The sequence below is a fragment of the Sus scrofa genome, chromosome 13 (assembly GCF_054392235.1).
Source record: "Sus scrofa isolate SSC_HxYL_T2T_F1_AM1 chromosome 13, Sscrofa_HxYL_maternal_Yorkshire_Landrace_v2.0, whole genome shotgun sequence".
In the NCBI taxonomy this organism is placed as follows: domain Eukaryota; kingdom Metazoa; phylum Chordata; class Mammalia; order Artiodactyla; family Suidae; genus Sus; species Sus scrofa.
Window position 1 is genome coordinate 15971443 of NC_139395.1, and position 18103 is coordinate 15989545.

The 18103-nt window shown below is 42.8% G+C and overlaps 1 protein-coding gene across 5 annotated transcripts in view; it reads right to left on the reverse strand.

Annotated features, from left to right (window-relative positions):
* NEK11 (NIMA related kinase 11) overlaps positions 1-18103 on the reverse strand; it is a 293211-nt gene that overhangs the window by 96254 nt on the left and 178854 nt on the right. For 4 of the 5 annotated variants that reach the window (XM_084991786.1, XM_021071328.2, XM_021071326.2 and 1 more), the window contains one exon: positions 3303-3463. In XM_084991786.1, coding sequence (XP_084847912.1) covers positions 3303-3463 — 161 coding nt within the window. Of the gene's footprint in view, positions 1-1814; positions 3464-18103 lie in introns of all 5 variants that reach the window. The other variant, XR_014825059.1, reaches the window with a different exon arrangement.

The following is an 18103-nucleotide window of genomic DNA, read 5'->3' on the forward strand; positions in this document are numbered from 1 at the left end:
TCTTGGAGAGAGAAATGATGCTCAAGGCAGCAAAGAAAAGACATAAGGGTCTACAAAAGCCCTAGCAGCCTGCAGCCCTAAAACAAACCATGAGAGTACGTGAAACATTTTTCATTGATGGGTCCTATAAATATTTCTGAGAACCGGTTATAATGACAGCTCCATTATCCCAAGATCTAAGAGGCTGGTTCCAACTCAATGACCACAGACTTCAAAGAGGAGCCACCAACAGCACGATAGGGGCTTGGGATGAAGGGCTATTGATGCTCTCTGAAGCCGAGAAACAAATGACAAATAGGTGCTTCATAAAACTGCTTTGGAGATGCCACGGCTGACAAGATTGTCATGGGTGGGACAAGGGACTCAGCAATCAATCCCAATGAAGCTGTAGCTATTTTCCTTTTTGAAAGCACTTCTTTCATCAAAACAGAAACCACATGACTTTTGCTCCATCTGAAGGAAGAGGAAATCAACTTTGACCTGATTATTCACAGAAAAGCCATGGGTATAATGATCACCTAAGTAGACCTTGGGTGAAGGAGTCAAGGGCAAGACTGAGAGGGGAGAAGAGGCAAACCCCTGAGATGGCTGCAAGAATCGCACCACTCACAAAGCTAAGAGACCTTCTATCGAAGGTCTCAGCAGAGGGTTCTGTAAGTGTGATTTGTGCATTGCTAATAAAATAACCTAAAAAGAGGAGGGTAAACACCCATCGCAACCCCACATTCCCCACCTGTGGGGAGGGGGAAATTATGTCGAATTACTAGGCAAAACAAGTGGTGCTGTAACTACCTGTCTCTAATACAAACTACTCAGTTGACATTTCTACTCCTGCTTCTACTATGTAACAGGGCGATAGACCTTCTGTACTAGGAAACACACTGACTTGGAAACAGGATGGACCTGGGCCAGAAGCATGGTTATAACCCTTCTTCAGCTGAATGACCATGGGCAAGTTACTTCTCTCTTGACGACTCAGTATTCTTCATCTTTAAAATAGGGATAAGCCACCCATTAGGGTTTTTCGAGACAAAACACCAACATGAATGTAAGAGGCCCTAGCATCTTGTCCTAATAGATTATTTAAAATAAATCACAATCTATCACATCACATGTTACAGAGGCACAGCCCAGAGAGCAAAATAGCTGTGCTATATTTAACACTGGCCGTAATAAATAAAAAGGGATTTTTTTTTCATATTTCACTTGTAAAGTCTCACTTTAGCATTAAAGAGTTTTGGAAGTATCATTTAAAAAGCTACAAGGAGGAGTTCCCGTCGTGGTGCAGTGGTTAACGAATCCGACTAGGAACCATGAGGTTGTGGGTTCAGTCCCTGCCCTTGCTCAGAGGGTTGACGATCCGGCGTTGCCGTGAGCTGTGGTGTAGGTTGCAGACGCAGCTCAGATCACTCGTTGCTGTGGCTCCGGTGTAGGCTGGTGGCTACGGCTCCGATTAGACCCCTAGCCTGGGAATCTCCATATGCCGCAGGAGTGGCCCAAGAAATAGTAAAAAGACAAAAAAAAAAAAGCTACAAGGAGTTCCCATCATGGCGCAGCAGAAACAAATCCAACCGGAACCATGAGGTTGTAGGTTCGATTCCTGACTTCGCTCAGTGGGTTAAGGATCCGGCGTTGCCACGAGCTGTGGTGTAAGTCACAAATGTAGCTTGGATCCTGCGTTGCCGTGGCTTTGGCATAGGCCAGCAGCTGTAGCTCCTATTGGACCCCTAGCCTGGGAATCTCCATATGCCGTGGGTGCAACCCTAACAAACACCAAAAATAAAAATAAAAAAAATAAAAAGCTGTAAGATGGCTAGGTAGCTTTATCATAATAACCGCTAATATCTCATTAATTACTTTATTAAATTCTGGGTACTATTCTAAGTACTTTACATGGATTATTTCATTTAATTCCCCAAACTATTCTCTGAGGTGGGAACCATTATTCTCCTATTGTACAGATTACAAAACTGAGGCATTTCCACAACCTGGAAGTGACAAAGGCTGGACCCATTTAGGCAGTTTGATTTCTAACCCTGTGTTCCAGCAAGTACATGAAAAATGGGACTTCTGGAATGGCTGGAAAGTTCTATTTCTTGACCTGGCTGGTGTTTGCCATATATTTTATTCATTTGGTTTTCTGAAATCAGTTTTATTTTATTAAAAACATTGTAAAGTAATAATGTTAGTCGCTAAAATTTTATCGCCTGATGCTTTGGACAAAAATGGAGTATGTGTTTTACATATTGTGTGTTTTGTGACCAAAGGCACAGAAAGAAGATTTCTGTAATACTGTAACAATATTTGTCTTGGTTGTTTAGGACAGTGGCTCAGAAGCAAATAGAAATTGTATTTTCAATTTGTGGTAGGAAGTGTTGTTGTTCACCTGACCCCACTGGAAAAAGGGCGGAAATGGTGCAAGGAAAGTGGTCTTACTTTGGCATGCTGAATCACCCTTTGCCTTGACTTTGTGCTTTTCTCAATATTTATCTGTTTCTCTCTGCATGTGCCACGGCTGGGATCCTGCATTGCTGTGGCTGTGGTGTAGGTAGGCAGCTGTAGTTCTGATTCAACCCCTAGCCTGGGAACTTCCATATGCCACAGGTGCAGCCCTAAGAAGAAGAAGAAAAAAAAAGAATATGAGCATAAATTACCCAAAGTCATTTGCTTTTTCCTCACACAGCTCTTGCCCCCACCCCTGTTCGGCAGATGCCCAACAGTGAAATCACCTGCCGGATGGTTTCTTGGCCTGCGGCCCAGGTGGGGCCTGGTCTTGTCCTTGTTACAGAATCCGTGGCCAGGACACGGACTCAGAGACTGCGTGCAAGGGAGGACCTCAGAGTCTGGGAACAGCCAGAAGGACTGACTCCTAAGCCCAGGACCGCTGGGTCACAGCCCCAGAACTAATTTGTGCACTGGGGCATGACTCACAAATCTGATTACCAGGCAGAAAAGTATATTTTTTAAAATCCTCTTTCTTCTAAAGAGACATGTGTGATGTTTATTTGGCAGCTGTATGGGGAGTGTTCAGGGTGCAAACAGCAGTGTGTATATCATCCTCTCACCTGGATCAGTACTGGGTGCTCCAGCCCCACCCCATCAACACATCCAGACCAGATTCACAGAATTCCATGGGCCCTTGCCCGCCCCTGGGCCTTGGAAATCAAGACACGTAGAGCCTGTATAATAAGCCCTAGTTTCCCATCCCTTACTTGGGTTCTAAGACTCCCTTGACATGGGAAATCACAGCCTGGTCAGCACCTGGGACAGCCCCACTGCTTCTGCTGAGAGCGGGCGTGTACCTGTTGGTTTGTCCTGTAAGCAGGCTGGGACCCCTCATCCTGCACCTCTTCCTCTCCCGCTGAGAACACCATATTTTCTTCCTCCTCCTCACTTTCTTCAGAACAGGAATCAAATGCATCAGTATAATACTCTTCAGCCACAAGTGGGTCTTCTGGGATTTCTGAAATAAAGAATAAACAAGAATCAGGTTCCACCAGTTATTAAAATTACAATGACTCTAGGACCTCTCCATGCTTTCACAGAGATGTATATTTTGTTTGCACTGACAACACTTTCATGGAGAGTAGAGCTGAATCATAGCTTCCTGAACACATCTGGTGGAATGCAATAGATACTCAACGAAGGTAAGCCAGTGGAGGAAAGAGGGGTTGACTTTTGAAACCACATTTTGAAAGTAGAAGCATAAAACCATGAAACAAGAAAGGATCTCTTTTAAAGCCTTTACCTTCAGAAACATGAATCTTTATTAAAAGTGAGGAGATTTAGGAGCAAAAGCAGGGTAAGGTGCCTTGGCTTGTAGGACCCTATTCCATACACACATAAAGTTTTGCAGAGAGAACTGGAGGGCATAAATGTAAGCACTATTCCTGGGAATTTCTTTAAGAAAGTATTAGTATGAAGACCAGGCAAGATGGATAGAACATATAGCAATGGCATTTTGGCAAGCTGAGGAAAATGTTGTAACTCTTTTCTAAAAGACTATGAAGGCTTTTGAGCTGGGGTTCACTCTGGGTTCCTATGACTCACGTCAATACGAAGAATTTATTTTTATTTTTTTCTTAAGGGAAAGGAAAGGCCACCCAGTTAAGCTGATGCCAAGGAATGGCTTCCTGTTACTTGATGCAATATTATAACTAAAAATATAGTTGGTGCTTATAATGGTCTTCAACTAAAAAAGGCTAAGAATGGATCACAAAACAGCATAGTGATATCACATCTGATGTGCTAATGGGGGCCTAGAAATGGGAAAATATTCTTTGCGGGGGGCGGGGGGATTACATATGATACCCTGCCTCGTCAAAACCATGGTATTTTAGGCTTTTTCTTAATCTATATCTTATAAACAAAATCATTCCTTTAAATTATAATACAGAGCACTGTTTTGCACCCCAGTGTTGCTACTTTATGTCTAGTGAGGAAAATATGGAATTTGGGTCAGAGAATCAAGGTTTGAATCCAGCTCTACCACCTTGTAGATGAGAAACTCGGATGAGGAATTTGAACTTACTGAGCTCCGATTTTTCCAGTAAAGCTGACATAAGGGTAATCTAACAGATTCAATGAAATGCTTTCTTATGAAAGCATTTATATGTACAGAAACTCCACACAAATGTTCTTTCAATTTCCACATCTGTAAAATGGACTTTTTATTAACTAAGACCAGAATCCCTTGAAAGTAAAATACTAAGTGGGTAGAGAAATTTCTGACAATGGAATACTTAAAAATATTTGCTATCTATGGTTTTTCGTAAAACACAACAGGCAGTACTATGGAATCAAAACTAGTCAGCTCAAAAGACAAAAATTATACATATTCAAAACTGCCTTTGCCAATTCCTTAGGAAGGAGCTTACTGGGAATCTCATACTTTCAGTAAATCCAGCACAGCCGGTTGTCCCCTCAGATCACCTATTGTCGTTGAGCACCAGACAAAACAGACTATTTGTATATAGGTGTTACATCTTATAAAAACCTTTATTTGACTTATAATCAGAGTGACAAGAGGACCACAGCAAGTATATAAAAACCAAAATCTACAGAAAGGACACTCCAGGTCTCCAGTTTTGCCAAGTAGGAACACATGCTCCCTGAGTAGACCGGTGGACAGAACCACATGGCTTCCTGCCTCTCCCTGGGTCTCTGTTTCTCTTTCACAGAAATTTCCATTCTCTGTGTCTCCCTACATCCTCCCATTTCCTCTCCATCTTTTCTGTCTCTGTGTCTTTTTTGACAGCTACTCATTTAGACTCACTCATACTTTGTCTCTCTTTCCGTCTATCTCCCCAACCTCACTTTCAGGCAAAAATATTTGCTTTCAAGTTTGACTATGACAGAGTAAGAAATGTCACTTATATTATCGCCCAATATACAGAAATGTGCAAAATGACTTCGTGTATGATAAAAATACCTTTATAGTTGAAGTAAAAGCTTCATGCATCTAGATTTACCCATACTACAAATGACACACTCTGGTATTCTGCATTCTATTCAATTTTTTTTTTTTTTTTTTTTTTTTGCTTTTTAGGGCCATATCCATGGCACAAGGAGGTTCCCAGGCTAGGGGTTCAATCGGAGCTGTAGCTGACAGCTTACACCACAGCCACAACAATGCAGGATTTGAGCCGCATCTGCAACCTACACCACAGCTCACGGCAACGCCTGATCTTTAACTCACTGAGCGAGGCCAGGAATCGAACCCTCAACCTCATGGTTCCTAGTCAGATTCATTTCTGCTGTGCCACAATGGGAACTCCTCATTTTTTTTTTTTAAATGCTAGTTGCAACTTGCTAAACTCATTTCTCAACCCACAGTTTGAAAAACACTGGTTTAGCATGCTGGCTTTGGGATCAAAAAGACCTGCATTTAAATCCAGGCTCTGACATCAGCTTCATAACATAAGGCATTATTTAAACTTTCTGCCCTTCAGTTTTCTCATTGGTAAAGTGGGAATGGTAGCACCCATCTCATAGAATTGTTGGGAACATCACACGGTATGATGGCTGCAGCCTGCAGTGCACATGATATGTGCCCCAAAAAATGTGAGTTACTGACATTTAACATAAAACTCTGTAGTTTTGCCTGTAATACTCAACACCAGGAGGAAAATAAATACCAGATAATCACAAATAGATGCCAAGTTAAAATTTTTAACAATGTTCTAAATAGAATTGCTTCTCAAAACACACAGTACCCAACTCAAATGGCAATAATGGACAACCCTTCCCTCTGCTCTCCCTGCTGCTGGGCTCCGGAGGGACCCTGGTCATGTCACACCCTTTTCTCCCATAATCCCTCCCGTCCATTGGTTCCATCTGGCTCCCTCCAGGAAGCTGAGAGGGAGCCTCTACTACGGGGTATACACACTTGTTCTGTAAAGGGCTGGAGAGAAAAAGTGTTAGGTTTTGTAGGTTATAGAGTTCCTATTACAACCACTCAACTCTGTAGCCTTAAAGCAGACAGAGACAATACACAAATGAATGAGCATGGTTGTGTTCCAACAAAACTTTATTTATAAAAGCACGTGTTGGGCCGGATCAGACCACAGCTCTACTCCACAGACAAACCTTTCTCATGCTAACTATTGAGCCTCACCTCCCATAACATGGCTCCCTTTGAAAGTCAGTCCCTTGCCTTCTCTTGCCAAGGATCCCCTCTGAGGAAGGAAAGGAGGGGAAGAAATGGCTAGGAAGAAAGTGCCTAGGTCATGAAACAGACTGGGATGAGCCCACCTCCAGTGTTTCATAAACAAGTAGCACTAAATTGGTGCAGCTCAGAAAAGGGTGTATTTTCAAAGGCGAAAGTTGAAAGAAATGTAAGTCAGCTCAAGCTGTGTTTGTCAAACCGTGTTTTTCAGACGCTGGCCCAATTTGAAGTCTTATTAGGCTAAGGCTCATTTCTCCTGTCATGGAGGGGGAAATGGTCTGTGATAAATAGCTTTAATTTCCTCGCACCCTGAAGTCAGCCTCGTGACAGCAGCTTTGGAGCAGCATCCAAATCTCCACCATGCTGAGCAGCAGTGACGGAGTGTGTTGATGAAGGAATCCAGCAATGGCTGCCTGAACTTGGACACAGTTGCTGCAAATCCATGCTGGAGAAAAAGTAATTACCCTTATTCCAGGAAAAGGATGCTCTTTGTCAGACACTTTAACTGAGACCCTAATAAAGCCCTTCTGCTGAGATCTGAGTGACTGGCAGGATCACCTGCAGGGCTTGTTAAAACACAGATTGCTGGGCCCCCTACAAGATCAGTAGGCCTGGGGGAGGCCTGAAAATGTGCATTTCTAACAAGTTTCCAGGGGCTGCTGGGGCTGCTGGTCTGGGGGCCACAATTTGAAAACCCCTGCTCTAGGATATAACTAGTTCAAATAAAACTACTATTATATACTATACAGAAGCTCTGTGATAGAATATATAAAATATATATGTCTACATCTTCCAACATTTATATGTTACAGACAAAAAAAAATGAATGAACTTTAGTAGAAGAGCTCCATTGTTGTGCCATTGGTTGTCTCAGCTACTCACAATCTCTATGGAGTTATAGAGGACTCCTGCCATTTTATTGGTGGGGAAGAGCAAAACGGAGTCAGCAGTCCGAAGTCACAGAATTTTACAGTTTGTAAAAGCACATTCATGGGAGTTCTTATCGTGATGCAGCGGAAATGAATCCAAATAGTATCCGTAAGAATTCGAGTTCTATCCCTGGCCTCGAGCAGTGGGTTGGGGATCTGGCATTGCCGTGAGCTGTGGTGTAGGTCATAGACGCAGCTTGGATCCCAAGTTGCTGTGGCTGTGGTGCAGGTCAGCACCTGCAGCTCCAATTCAACCACTAGCCTGGGGACTTCCATATGCCACAGGTGCAGCCCTAAAAAAGCAAAAAGCAAAAAAAAAAAAGCACATTCATATCCATTACGCCACTTGATCATTACAACAATGATTCAGGTTAGGCCAGGACAACATTTTATCTCAATTTTTAGATAATGAAAGTGAGACTTGGGCTAATACCCAATCAGAGGTCACATAACTGCATGCGTGGCAGACACTAGACTGGAATATACATTACCTGAATCCTATCCTTTCCCCACTGCATTAGTGCTATTTTAGCTAGGAATTTTCATCTTCACTGGTAAAATGATGCCATGGATAAAAACCGTGATTATCTTTCCCATAACTCTGAAAGATGTTAGACAACCAGGGATAGATTTTTGGCTTAATGGGATAGAAAAAATGAAGCTTAGGCATCCTGGTAAATTATCTGAAGGGAGCTGGGTATGTGTATATATACACATAGTCTTTTTTCTTTTTAGGGCTGCACCCACGGCACATGGAGATTCCCAGGCTAGGGGTCTTATTGGAGCTACAGCTGCTGGCCTACACCACAGCCACAGCAATGCCAGATCCGAGCAGTGTCTGTGACCTACACCACAGCTCATGGCAACGCCGGATCCTTAACCCACTGAATGAGGCCAGGGATCAAACCTGCAACCTCATGGTTCCTAGTTGGATTCGTTTCCACTGAGCCAAGACGGGAACTCCAGGAGCTGGGACTATTGAATGCCAGGGTGCTCACACAAACTCAGCCCAACAGGCACACCTCCATCTCAGATATCATCAAACTGGAATGAGCATCAGGATCATCTGGAGGCTTTGCTAAAAGAGATTCCTGGCCCCCAAGCCCACTGTTTCAGATTCAGCTGGTCTGAGGTGGGGCCTGGAATTCCACACAACGATGCTGCTAGTCTGGCAACACAGGTTGAGAACTCTCTCTCTCTCTTCTAGGACCTTCAAGGAGAAAATGACATAAAGTGCAATTGTTTAATGAGAAATTCCCCCAATACTTCGTCCATTATTACACCAGCTCTTTAAACTTATAAAATGATCAGGAAATGCATTAAAGAATTTTTTAGGAGCCAAATACAATAAGAACTTTGCCTAAAGGAAAAACCAAATTTCCCTTAAAGGAACCTAGTTATGTGGGAGGAATTTTTCCCACATAAGTTGGCCCACAGGTGGCCTGTGAGCTCACCATTATCCTAAATGATTCTAACCATCCATATGCCCTGAACAAATGTGAATAACAAAATTAGCAGAATGGGTCTCAAAGGGTGGTCCCCAGAAGAGAAGTAACAGCATTCGCTGGGACCTTAAAAATGTAAATTCTTGGGCCTCCCAGACCTACTGAATCAAAAATTGGGGTGAGGGGCCAGCAATCCACAAGTTAACAAGCTCTCCGGGGGTTCCTAATGCACATTTAGTTTGAGAATCACTAATTTAGCACAGTGTAGATCTTATAGATCATAAGCTCCTTGGGGAAGCAGCAGAGCTCGTCCTGTTCACTGTGATATCTCCAACCCATGGCTCAAAGCAAACACTCAAACTTCTTGTTGAATAAATGAATGCCTATATCTCTGAGAAGGGCTTTCAAACTACCACATAGTATCTCATGCAAAGAATTTCCTAGTGTTTATTTTTGGGAGGGGAAGAGGAAGAGCTGGAAGAGATACAGATTTTTTTTTCCCTGAGAGCCCTATTCTCTCCCCTTCCTTTCTCACATATTTTGAACTTCTACCTCAGATGGAGTCATAACTTCAAACAGTAAAATATACCTTCCTCCACTACCATCTCCAGCGGTGTCTCAGGCCTCCTGAGTTCAAGGACTCAGTTACGACTGCTCAGAGTGTGGTGGCACTCACGGTTCCACTGTGCCTTTCCCAAGGTGGCCCAGGCTCTGCTCCAGCTGCCTCTTTCCACATATTTAATAATACTGTCAGAACCGATGAATGTTTGGTGACACACGACTTGTGATTTGGGAAATTCAACAGACTCACTTGCACTTTTCTGCCTCTTCTCCAAAGAAGTCAACAATCTCCATGAGATGCTTTTTTAAATGGTTCTTGCTCTATCTACTACATGAGGGAAAGAACCTCTGCACAAAGAGAGGAGGCTCTGTATTGCAGCTATGGTGGGGTGGGCTGCAGATGAGAAAGTGACCTTAGTGGCAGGCATCTGCCCAGAAATACCATTCTTTATTTTTCCTTTCTTTCCTTATTTTCTGAAGGGGGCAATGGCTTTATTGCACTGAGACAGAAAATATTGATCAGTTATAATACAAACAAACTAATTTATTGTCACATCTTCATGTGGCCTCTCCAAAGACCATGTTCAGTGACAGTGCTCAGAACAACAATCATTCTTACACTGACAAGGCAGATCCAGAATTTCTCATTTTCCCAAACATGGATGTGAAAAAGACTGCCCTAATTCATTTTTTAATAAAAAAAGCATTTTTAAAAAGACATCATCTCATATATAGGGAAAACCCATGATTAACATGCTACAATATCCTCAGAATGACAGGGTATAAGACAACACCTTGAAAACGCAATTTTAGATGCAGACACTGTCTATGCTGAGCTGGCTTGGTTTCCTCAAGGAGCTCTGTCTTATATAAGGTGAGAACAAATTAGGGTAAAAAAGACAGACATGCAGCCCCAGTTAACTGGTGATGTCTGTTGCTTCTGAGAAAGACTGATTCCCTCCGGCAGGGGTGATTAAGAGCAGTGACTAGGAGGGTCAGCTAGAGTCATTCCTAGGTTCAGATCTATTGCTTATTGGCTGTGTGATCTTGGGCAGGCCACTTCACCTCTCTGGTCACAGTTTTCTGATTTGTTAAGCAAGTGAATGCTCCTTACCAAATGCACTCTACCCATAAGTGCTGGCCCACTTGTCTGCTAGGTTTGACAAGACTAGCCACAGACTGGGTGGCTTAAATGAGAGAAATTTATTTTCTCATAGTTCTGGAGGAATGAGGTCTGAGACCGAGGTGCTGGCAGGTTTGGTTTCTCCTTGGCTTGCAAGTGACTGACCCTCTGTGCACTGGTGTCTCTCTGTGTGCTAATCTCCTCTTACGACAACAGTCAGATTGGGTCAGGGCCCCATCCCAACAGTCTCATTTCAATTTAATCACTTCTTTAAAGGCCCTATCTCTAAATACAGTCACATTGTGAGATAATAGGGATTAGGGGTTCAACATAGGAATTTTAGGGGACCACAGTTCAGTCCACACAACTGTTAAGACACAGATGCCCCCTTCTCTAGATAACTGCTCTCATATCAAAGAATTTCCATATCAAAGAGGTTATGTCTCACCTTCAGACCAAGTGCATCTGACCAAGGACTAACTGATCAAGGTGGAACAAACTCTGTGGTTTCACTTGTGCCCCAAGATGCTGTGGGATCCAGCGGGACTCATCTGAAGCTGGCCCACATCCTTCATCAGCAACTTCTGCTGTCCTGTCCAGACAGACCACCCACCCCACCCCACCCAATAAAATACATGCACCAGAATAACCACCATCTCAGGCTCTGCTTCTAAGCAACCCAACCAAAGACTCAGGAGTATTATAATAATTTTATGTCCTAGCTATAACATAAAAATTTTATAAAAGATAAGCAGAACCAAAGAATAATATAAATACTCCTTAAAGGAAAATCTCCAGATACCAGCAAACTACATTATTTTACATTAGCATTTAGCCCTCAGACTTCCTAGAAAACAAGAGATCCCATACCTATGCATACTGCTGCATGGAGTTATGTTGGATATCAATTATATCTCAGCTAAAATTTTATTTTTGTCTCTTGAGATCTAGTTCTCAAAGTCTTCTTAAAATGCTCTACATAGCATAGTGTCCAGTGCCCAGTAGGTGCTTAATATTATCATAGCAGGTAAAAAATGTGAGTTTTCTTAATAGGTCTCACACCAACTGTAAGTATTTAGAAGAACATCTGACAAGAGTGGAGGGGGAGAAAAAAGGGCCCCTTCTGCCAGAGAGCTTTGGTCTCACTCCAGAAAAAGGATGTGAAAGAAGGGCAGGAGGTTCAGAGCCACCAAGACAGTGGATGGTCACATGCTCTGTGAGATGCTGAGCTCCTCAAACATCTGGTACAGGTGAGAAAGCTGGGTTTTCTAACTGAACCCATGTCATGTGAAGGCCACCAGCCTCTGACATGAGCTTGAGAGAGAGGGGAGCCTGCACAGGGACAATGAAGAGAGCTCTAGACAAGCTATGGTTTGGGCCAAGCTTCCCAAACTTCCCAGGGACAGGGATGCTAAGCTGACATCTAGGTTAGTTCCATCATTACTGGTATAAAAGCAGCATTTACACATAAAGGGCCAACTGCAGAGCTGTAGAAAACACAGCTTGGGCAGAGGCAGTTGGACTCCATCAAGTAAATAAGGATCACTCTTAAACCCCAGCCTTCCATTCCCCCAGGAGCTAATAATGGCACCAGTCCCACCTCTGGACAAATGTTCCCTTATACTATTAGAAGGAAAGAACTGACTCTGAAATGTTGCTCTTTTGTCAATTTCTAAACTTCGACTTACACTGGATTTTATTTTTCCTTTTCAGTTCTGAAAAGCCGTCTCTCCCTGCACAGTGAACCACGAAAGGCTTTTATCAGGGTTATGCGGTGAGTCATCAGCTGGGCCTAGAATACAGTTCCCATCGGCAGTCGATAAGATTGCTCACTGGAGCTCTGAAGTCACAGAGGGAGAAGGGCACCCTGGGACCAGCGATCATTCCTCCCCACAGTGAGTCACCTCTTCTATGGGTATCCGGGGCCCCTGCTGGAGGCCATTTGCCAAAGGGCTCCTGTACCTCTATTTCATTACACAGCCCCTTTTTGGGCCCATGGGAGGCAAGTGTAATTTTCAATCACCATTTATTTAGTGGGGCTGGAGGCTTATAGCAGCGTATTCACTAAGGAATATTGTGAACCACTGTTCAGTCTAGGGAAACACGCAGACAGCCCCTCGTGAAACAAATACCCCCATACTCCAAGGGGGAATGAACACTAGCTCTGTGACCATTTGCAGTTTCACCCAGGCTGCCACAAATCTTCCCTAAAACACTTACCATATTTCTCTCCCCTGTCAAGAGCTCCCCCACTGCCAATAAGACCGGGTACAGAATCTTCAGCTTAGCAGCCGAGGCCTTTCATCATTTGGTTGCAGCCCACTTTCCCAGACCTGTCCTCTCCTCCTAATGAAGCAGGGAGCACTCAGTTAGGGTGTGCAACAAAGGGGCTTCTGATTGGGCGGCCCTGCACTGGGTCTTTTCATTTTTCTGACACTTTCCAAATGGTTCTCAGGTGGACCTTTAGATCAAGACCTTGACTTTTGTAACCTGGGCTCCACATTTCCCCCTGAACTCGCTCTTGCTTTTCAACCTCAGCACTTTGAGGAGCTCTCCTTCTAAGAATTGCCTTGTCCAATATAGTAGCCATCAGACATGTGTGGCTATTAAAATGAAAATTAATTAAAAGGAAACCAAGAGTTCCCTTCATGGCTCAGCAGTTAATGAATCCATCTAGGATCCATGAGGATGCGGGTTCGATCCTTGGCCTCGCTCAGTGGGTTAAGGATCTGGAGTTGCCATGAGCTGTGGTGTAGGTCGCAGATGCAGCTCAGATCTGGCATTAACGTGGCTGTGGTTTAGGCTGGCAGCTGTTGCTCTGATTCAACTCCTAGCCTGAGAACTTCCAAATGCTGTGGGTGCAGCCCTAAAAAACCAAACCAAAACCAAACCAAACCAAACAAAACAAAAAGCCAAAACAAAACAGAAAAAAAACAAGGAAATGAAATGACAAATCCAGTTCCTCAGTCATAATGGCCACATCTCCTGTGATAGGATTACAGAAGGTTTCCATTCTCCCAGGATGTCCAGCTGGCAGTGCTTTTCTAGAGACTCCTCCCTTTGTATATCCTGCCCTGCTGGGCTGTAACCTTCAGCTTAATTTGGCCGTATTTCCTGGAAGCCCTGGGATGTGGGTCCCTTTACCTCTCTGACCCTCTGCCCTTCCCCTGGCCAGCATACCCTCCACCACCACCAACCCCACCTTGTGAAAGGGAATGTGGAACCACAGGCCCCAGTGAACCTGCAACTATCCCAGTTCTGGGCTCAGTGGGGAGAGCCAGCAGCTCCATCCCATTCTAGCCTCGGTCTCTTCTGCCTGCCCCAGAGCTATGTCAAAGGACCTATCAAACCAAACCTGCTCTTCTGAAAGATGCCTTTTCCCACCTTCCTTTATACAGTGTCTACAAGTAGAACTTTAATAGATGTCCAGCTCCAACCCTTTACCCCAGAGAAAGGCAGCTCCTGGACCTCCCTGACCCCCATAGTAGACCCCCAGAGTAGACAATATCTTTCAAGCATAGCACGGATTACGTCTACGTCATTAATCATATCACTGACTCTAAATGGAACTAAACCTCAAATACAAAAAGCTGTTTATATTCTTAGGAGCAGGAGTGTGGCAGTTACTTGATTTTATATCTTTTTTATATTTTCTCCTCGCACATCGTAAGCTATAGGTTAATACCAACACTGTGACCTTTTCTAAAACAAATTTTCAAAACTAAGGCTAAAATTAGCCATGTTGATTAGTTTAGCTTGCAGCATCACACATGAGGCTGTGAAAAGAAATAATTTTCTTAGGCAAAAATGAATATTCATGACCCTTTCTGTATGGAGGGCTAAATTAAGTACAGTACAGTGCCTTTTTTATACATAGGACAGCAGGTTCTGCTGTAAGGGTTTTTTTCAGTGATATCTCTCTATCTGATTAAGTGCACCCAAGGGGCTCCCCCCAACACACACACGCACATGCACACATACACGCAATTGACAGAAACAAGCTCCAAGGTCCATTTGGAAGTAGGTATGCCTCAAGCTCTAAAGTCTGTGCTTTTATTCTGTGTGTCAAGATGATTCTCCCTTAGGCAAAACTATAACATTTCTCTGAAACATTTTTTTTTCTGGTTTGAAGAGCAAAAGCTAAAATAAGTAGGTAGTTTGTTTTTTCTCCTCCAGATTAAAAGAAATGAATACAGGCCAGAAAATCCACTCTCCCAAAGTGAAATATAAGGAGACTGAACAGACCCTGAAAAAGCAGGTATTTATGGCTGTGTTTGTAACAGTAAACATCAAGTTCTGTGACTTTAGGCAACTGGCTTAAGCTTCCTAGATCTTAGGTATCTCATCTATAAAATACAGATAGTAATAACCCACCAGCCTAAAAGCAGTAGTCTGAACTAGATGATTCCATGTTGTTTTCCTGCTCTGAGGGTTGGAAATATAACATGGAGAAAATGGACCAAATCATTGTGGATATGAATCATGCAGGGAACTTGATGAAATGTGAATCCTGATTGGTGGGTCTCTACAGGGCATGAGGGAGGGCAGCTGAGAATCTTCACAGAGATGCTGCCAAGCCACAAACCACACTTTGAGGAGCAAAAGAACCTACCACTGCCTCATGTTTCTGGCCACCAAATGTTTGTTAAGGAGTGAGATTACAGGGGGAGAGAAAAGATGGCAGAGTAGAACTCAAGCTTGCCTCCTCTCACAAAAACAGCAAAATAACAACTAACTGATGAACAACTATCAACAAAATAGACTGGAAGCTATCAAAAAAGATACCCTATGCCCCAAAACAAAGAAGAAGTCACACTGAAATAGTAGGAGGAGCACTTTCAAAATCTAAGAAATCCCTTACCCACTGGGTAGGCAACCCACAGACTGAAAAATAACTGCACCACAAAGGCTCTCCCCCAGGACTGAAAGTTCTGAACCCCACATCAGGTTCTCCAGCCTGAGGATCTGGCATTGGGAGGAGGATTCCCCAGAGCATTTGGCATTGAAGGCCAGTGGGGCTTGTGTGCAATAGCTCCAAAGGACTGGGGGAAACAGAGACTCAACTCTTGGAGGGTGCACACAGGATTACATGTGCCCTGGGTTACAGGGCAAAGCAGGGACTCCATAAGAATTTGGGTCAGACCTACCTGCAGGTCTTAGAGGGTGTCCTGGAAAAGCAGGGGGTGGCTATGGCTCACTGTGGGGGAAGCACATTGGAGGTGGGGGTCCCAGGGAATAATTATCTGTATATACTCCCCTGGAGGCTGCCATTTTGGAAAAATCTGGCCCCACCCATTAGGACTGAGAAGCCCCAGGCCAAACAGCAAACAGGGTGGGAAGACAGGCCCCACCCATCAGCAAACAGGCTGCCTAAAGTCCTCCTAGGCACACAGCCACCTCTAATCACACCAGAGACAAATTCTACCCAACAGAGGAACAAAACTCAGATCCACCTACCAGTGGGCAGGCCCAGTCCTTCCCATCAGGAAGCCCACCACAAGCCCATGTATCAACTTCAGCCACAAGGGGGCAGACACAAGAAGGCAGAGAGGCTACAACCTTTTAGCCTACAAAAAGGAAAGCACATAGAAAGCTATACAAAATAAAAAGACAGAGAAATATGAGCCAGATGAAGGAACAAGACAAAACCCCGGAAAATTCGCTAAGTGAATGGTAGATAAGCAATTTCCATGAAAAAGTCTTTACAGTAATAATAGTAAAAATGATCCAAGATCTTGGGAAAAAAAAACTGGAGGCAAAGATTGATAAATTACAAGAAACATTTAATAAAGAAGCAGAAGATTTAAAGATTAAACAAGCAGAGATGAAAAACACAACAACTGAAATAAAAAATCACTAGAAGAAACTAAGGGCAGAATGCAGGAGGCAGAACAAATAAGTGAGGTGGAAGACAGATTTACAAAGGATCATAAGTGACTACTCCAAACAACTATATTCCAATAAATTTGACAACCTAAGAAATTGATAAATTCTTATAAATTTAAATTTCTAAGTCTTGATACAATCTTCCAAGACTAAACCAGAAAAAATTAGAAAAGATGAATGGATGGATCATGAGCATTGCAACTGAAACTATGATTTAAACATTTCCAATAAAATCCAGGACCAGATGGCATGACAGGTGAATTCTACCAAACATTTAGAGAAGAGTCAAAACCTATCCTTCTGAAACCATTCCAAAAAATTGTAGAGCAAAGATAACTCCAAACTCATTCTATGAGGTTTTCATCACCCTGATAGCAAAACCAGGAAAAGATGACACAAAAAGAGAAAAATTACAGGCCCTATCAGATGCAAAAATCCTCAACAAAAATACTAGTAAAGCATTAACTTGGTTGTGATAATTGTTGTACACCTATAAATGTAATAAAATTCATTAAGTAACTTAAAAAAATAAATAAATGATCTATGAAAGGAAAATCCATGAAAAGAAAAAAAAATATTAGTAAACCAATTCCAACAGTACATTAAAAGGATCAAGAGTTCCTGTTGTGGTTCAACAGAAATGAACCTGAGTAGTATCCATGAGGATTCAGGTTCATCCCCTGGCCTAACTAAGTGGGATAAGGATCCCACATTGCCATGAGCTCTGGTGTAGGTTGCAGTTGTGACTTGGATCATGTGTTGCTGTGGCTCCATGATCAAGTGGGATTTATCCCAGGGATTCAAGGATTTTTTCAATATTCGCAGGTCAATCAGTGTGATATACCATTTTAACAAACTGAAGAATAAAAACCATATGACCATCTCAATAGATGCAGAAAAAGCTTTTGATAAAATTTGACACTGATTTCTGGTTAAAAACCCTCCAGAAAGTAGGCATAGAGGGAACCTACCTCTACATAATAAAGGCCATATATGGCAAACCCCCAGTTAACATCATTCTCAATGGTAAAAAGCTAAAAGAATTCCTGCTAAGATCAGGAACAAGACAAGGACGTCCACTCCTACCACTTTTACTCAACGTGCTTTTGGAAGTCCTAGCAACAGCAATCAGAGAAAAAAAGAAAAGGAATCCAAGTTGGAAAGGAAGAAGTAAAACTATCACTGTTTGAAGACGACATGATACTATATGGAAAAGCCTAAAGATGCTACCAGAAAACTGAGTTCATCAATGAATTTGGTAAAGTTTCACAATCAACTACATTTCTATATACTAACAGTGAAAAATTAGAAAGAGAAACTAGGGAAACAATCCCATTAACCATCACATCAAAAAGAATAAAATGCCTAGGAATAAACCTACCTAAAGAGAAAAAAAATAATACCTGTAGTCTGAAAGCTATAAGATGCTGATGAGAGAAATCAAAGATGAAACAGATAGAAAGATATACAATGCTCTTGGGCTGGAAGAATC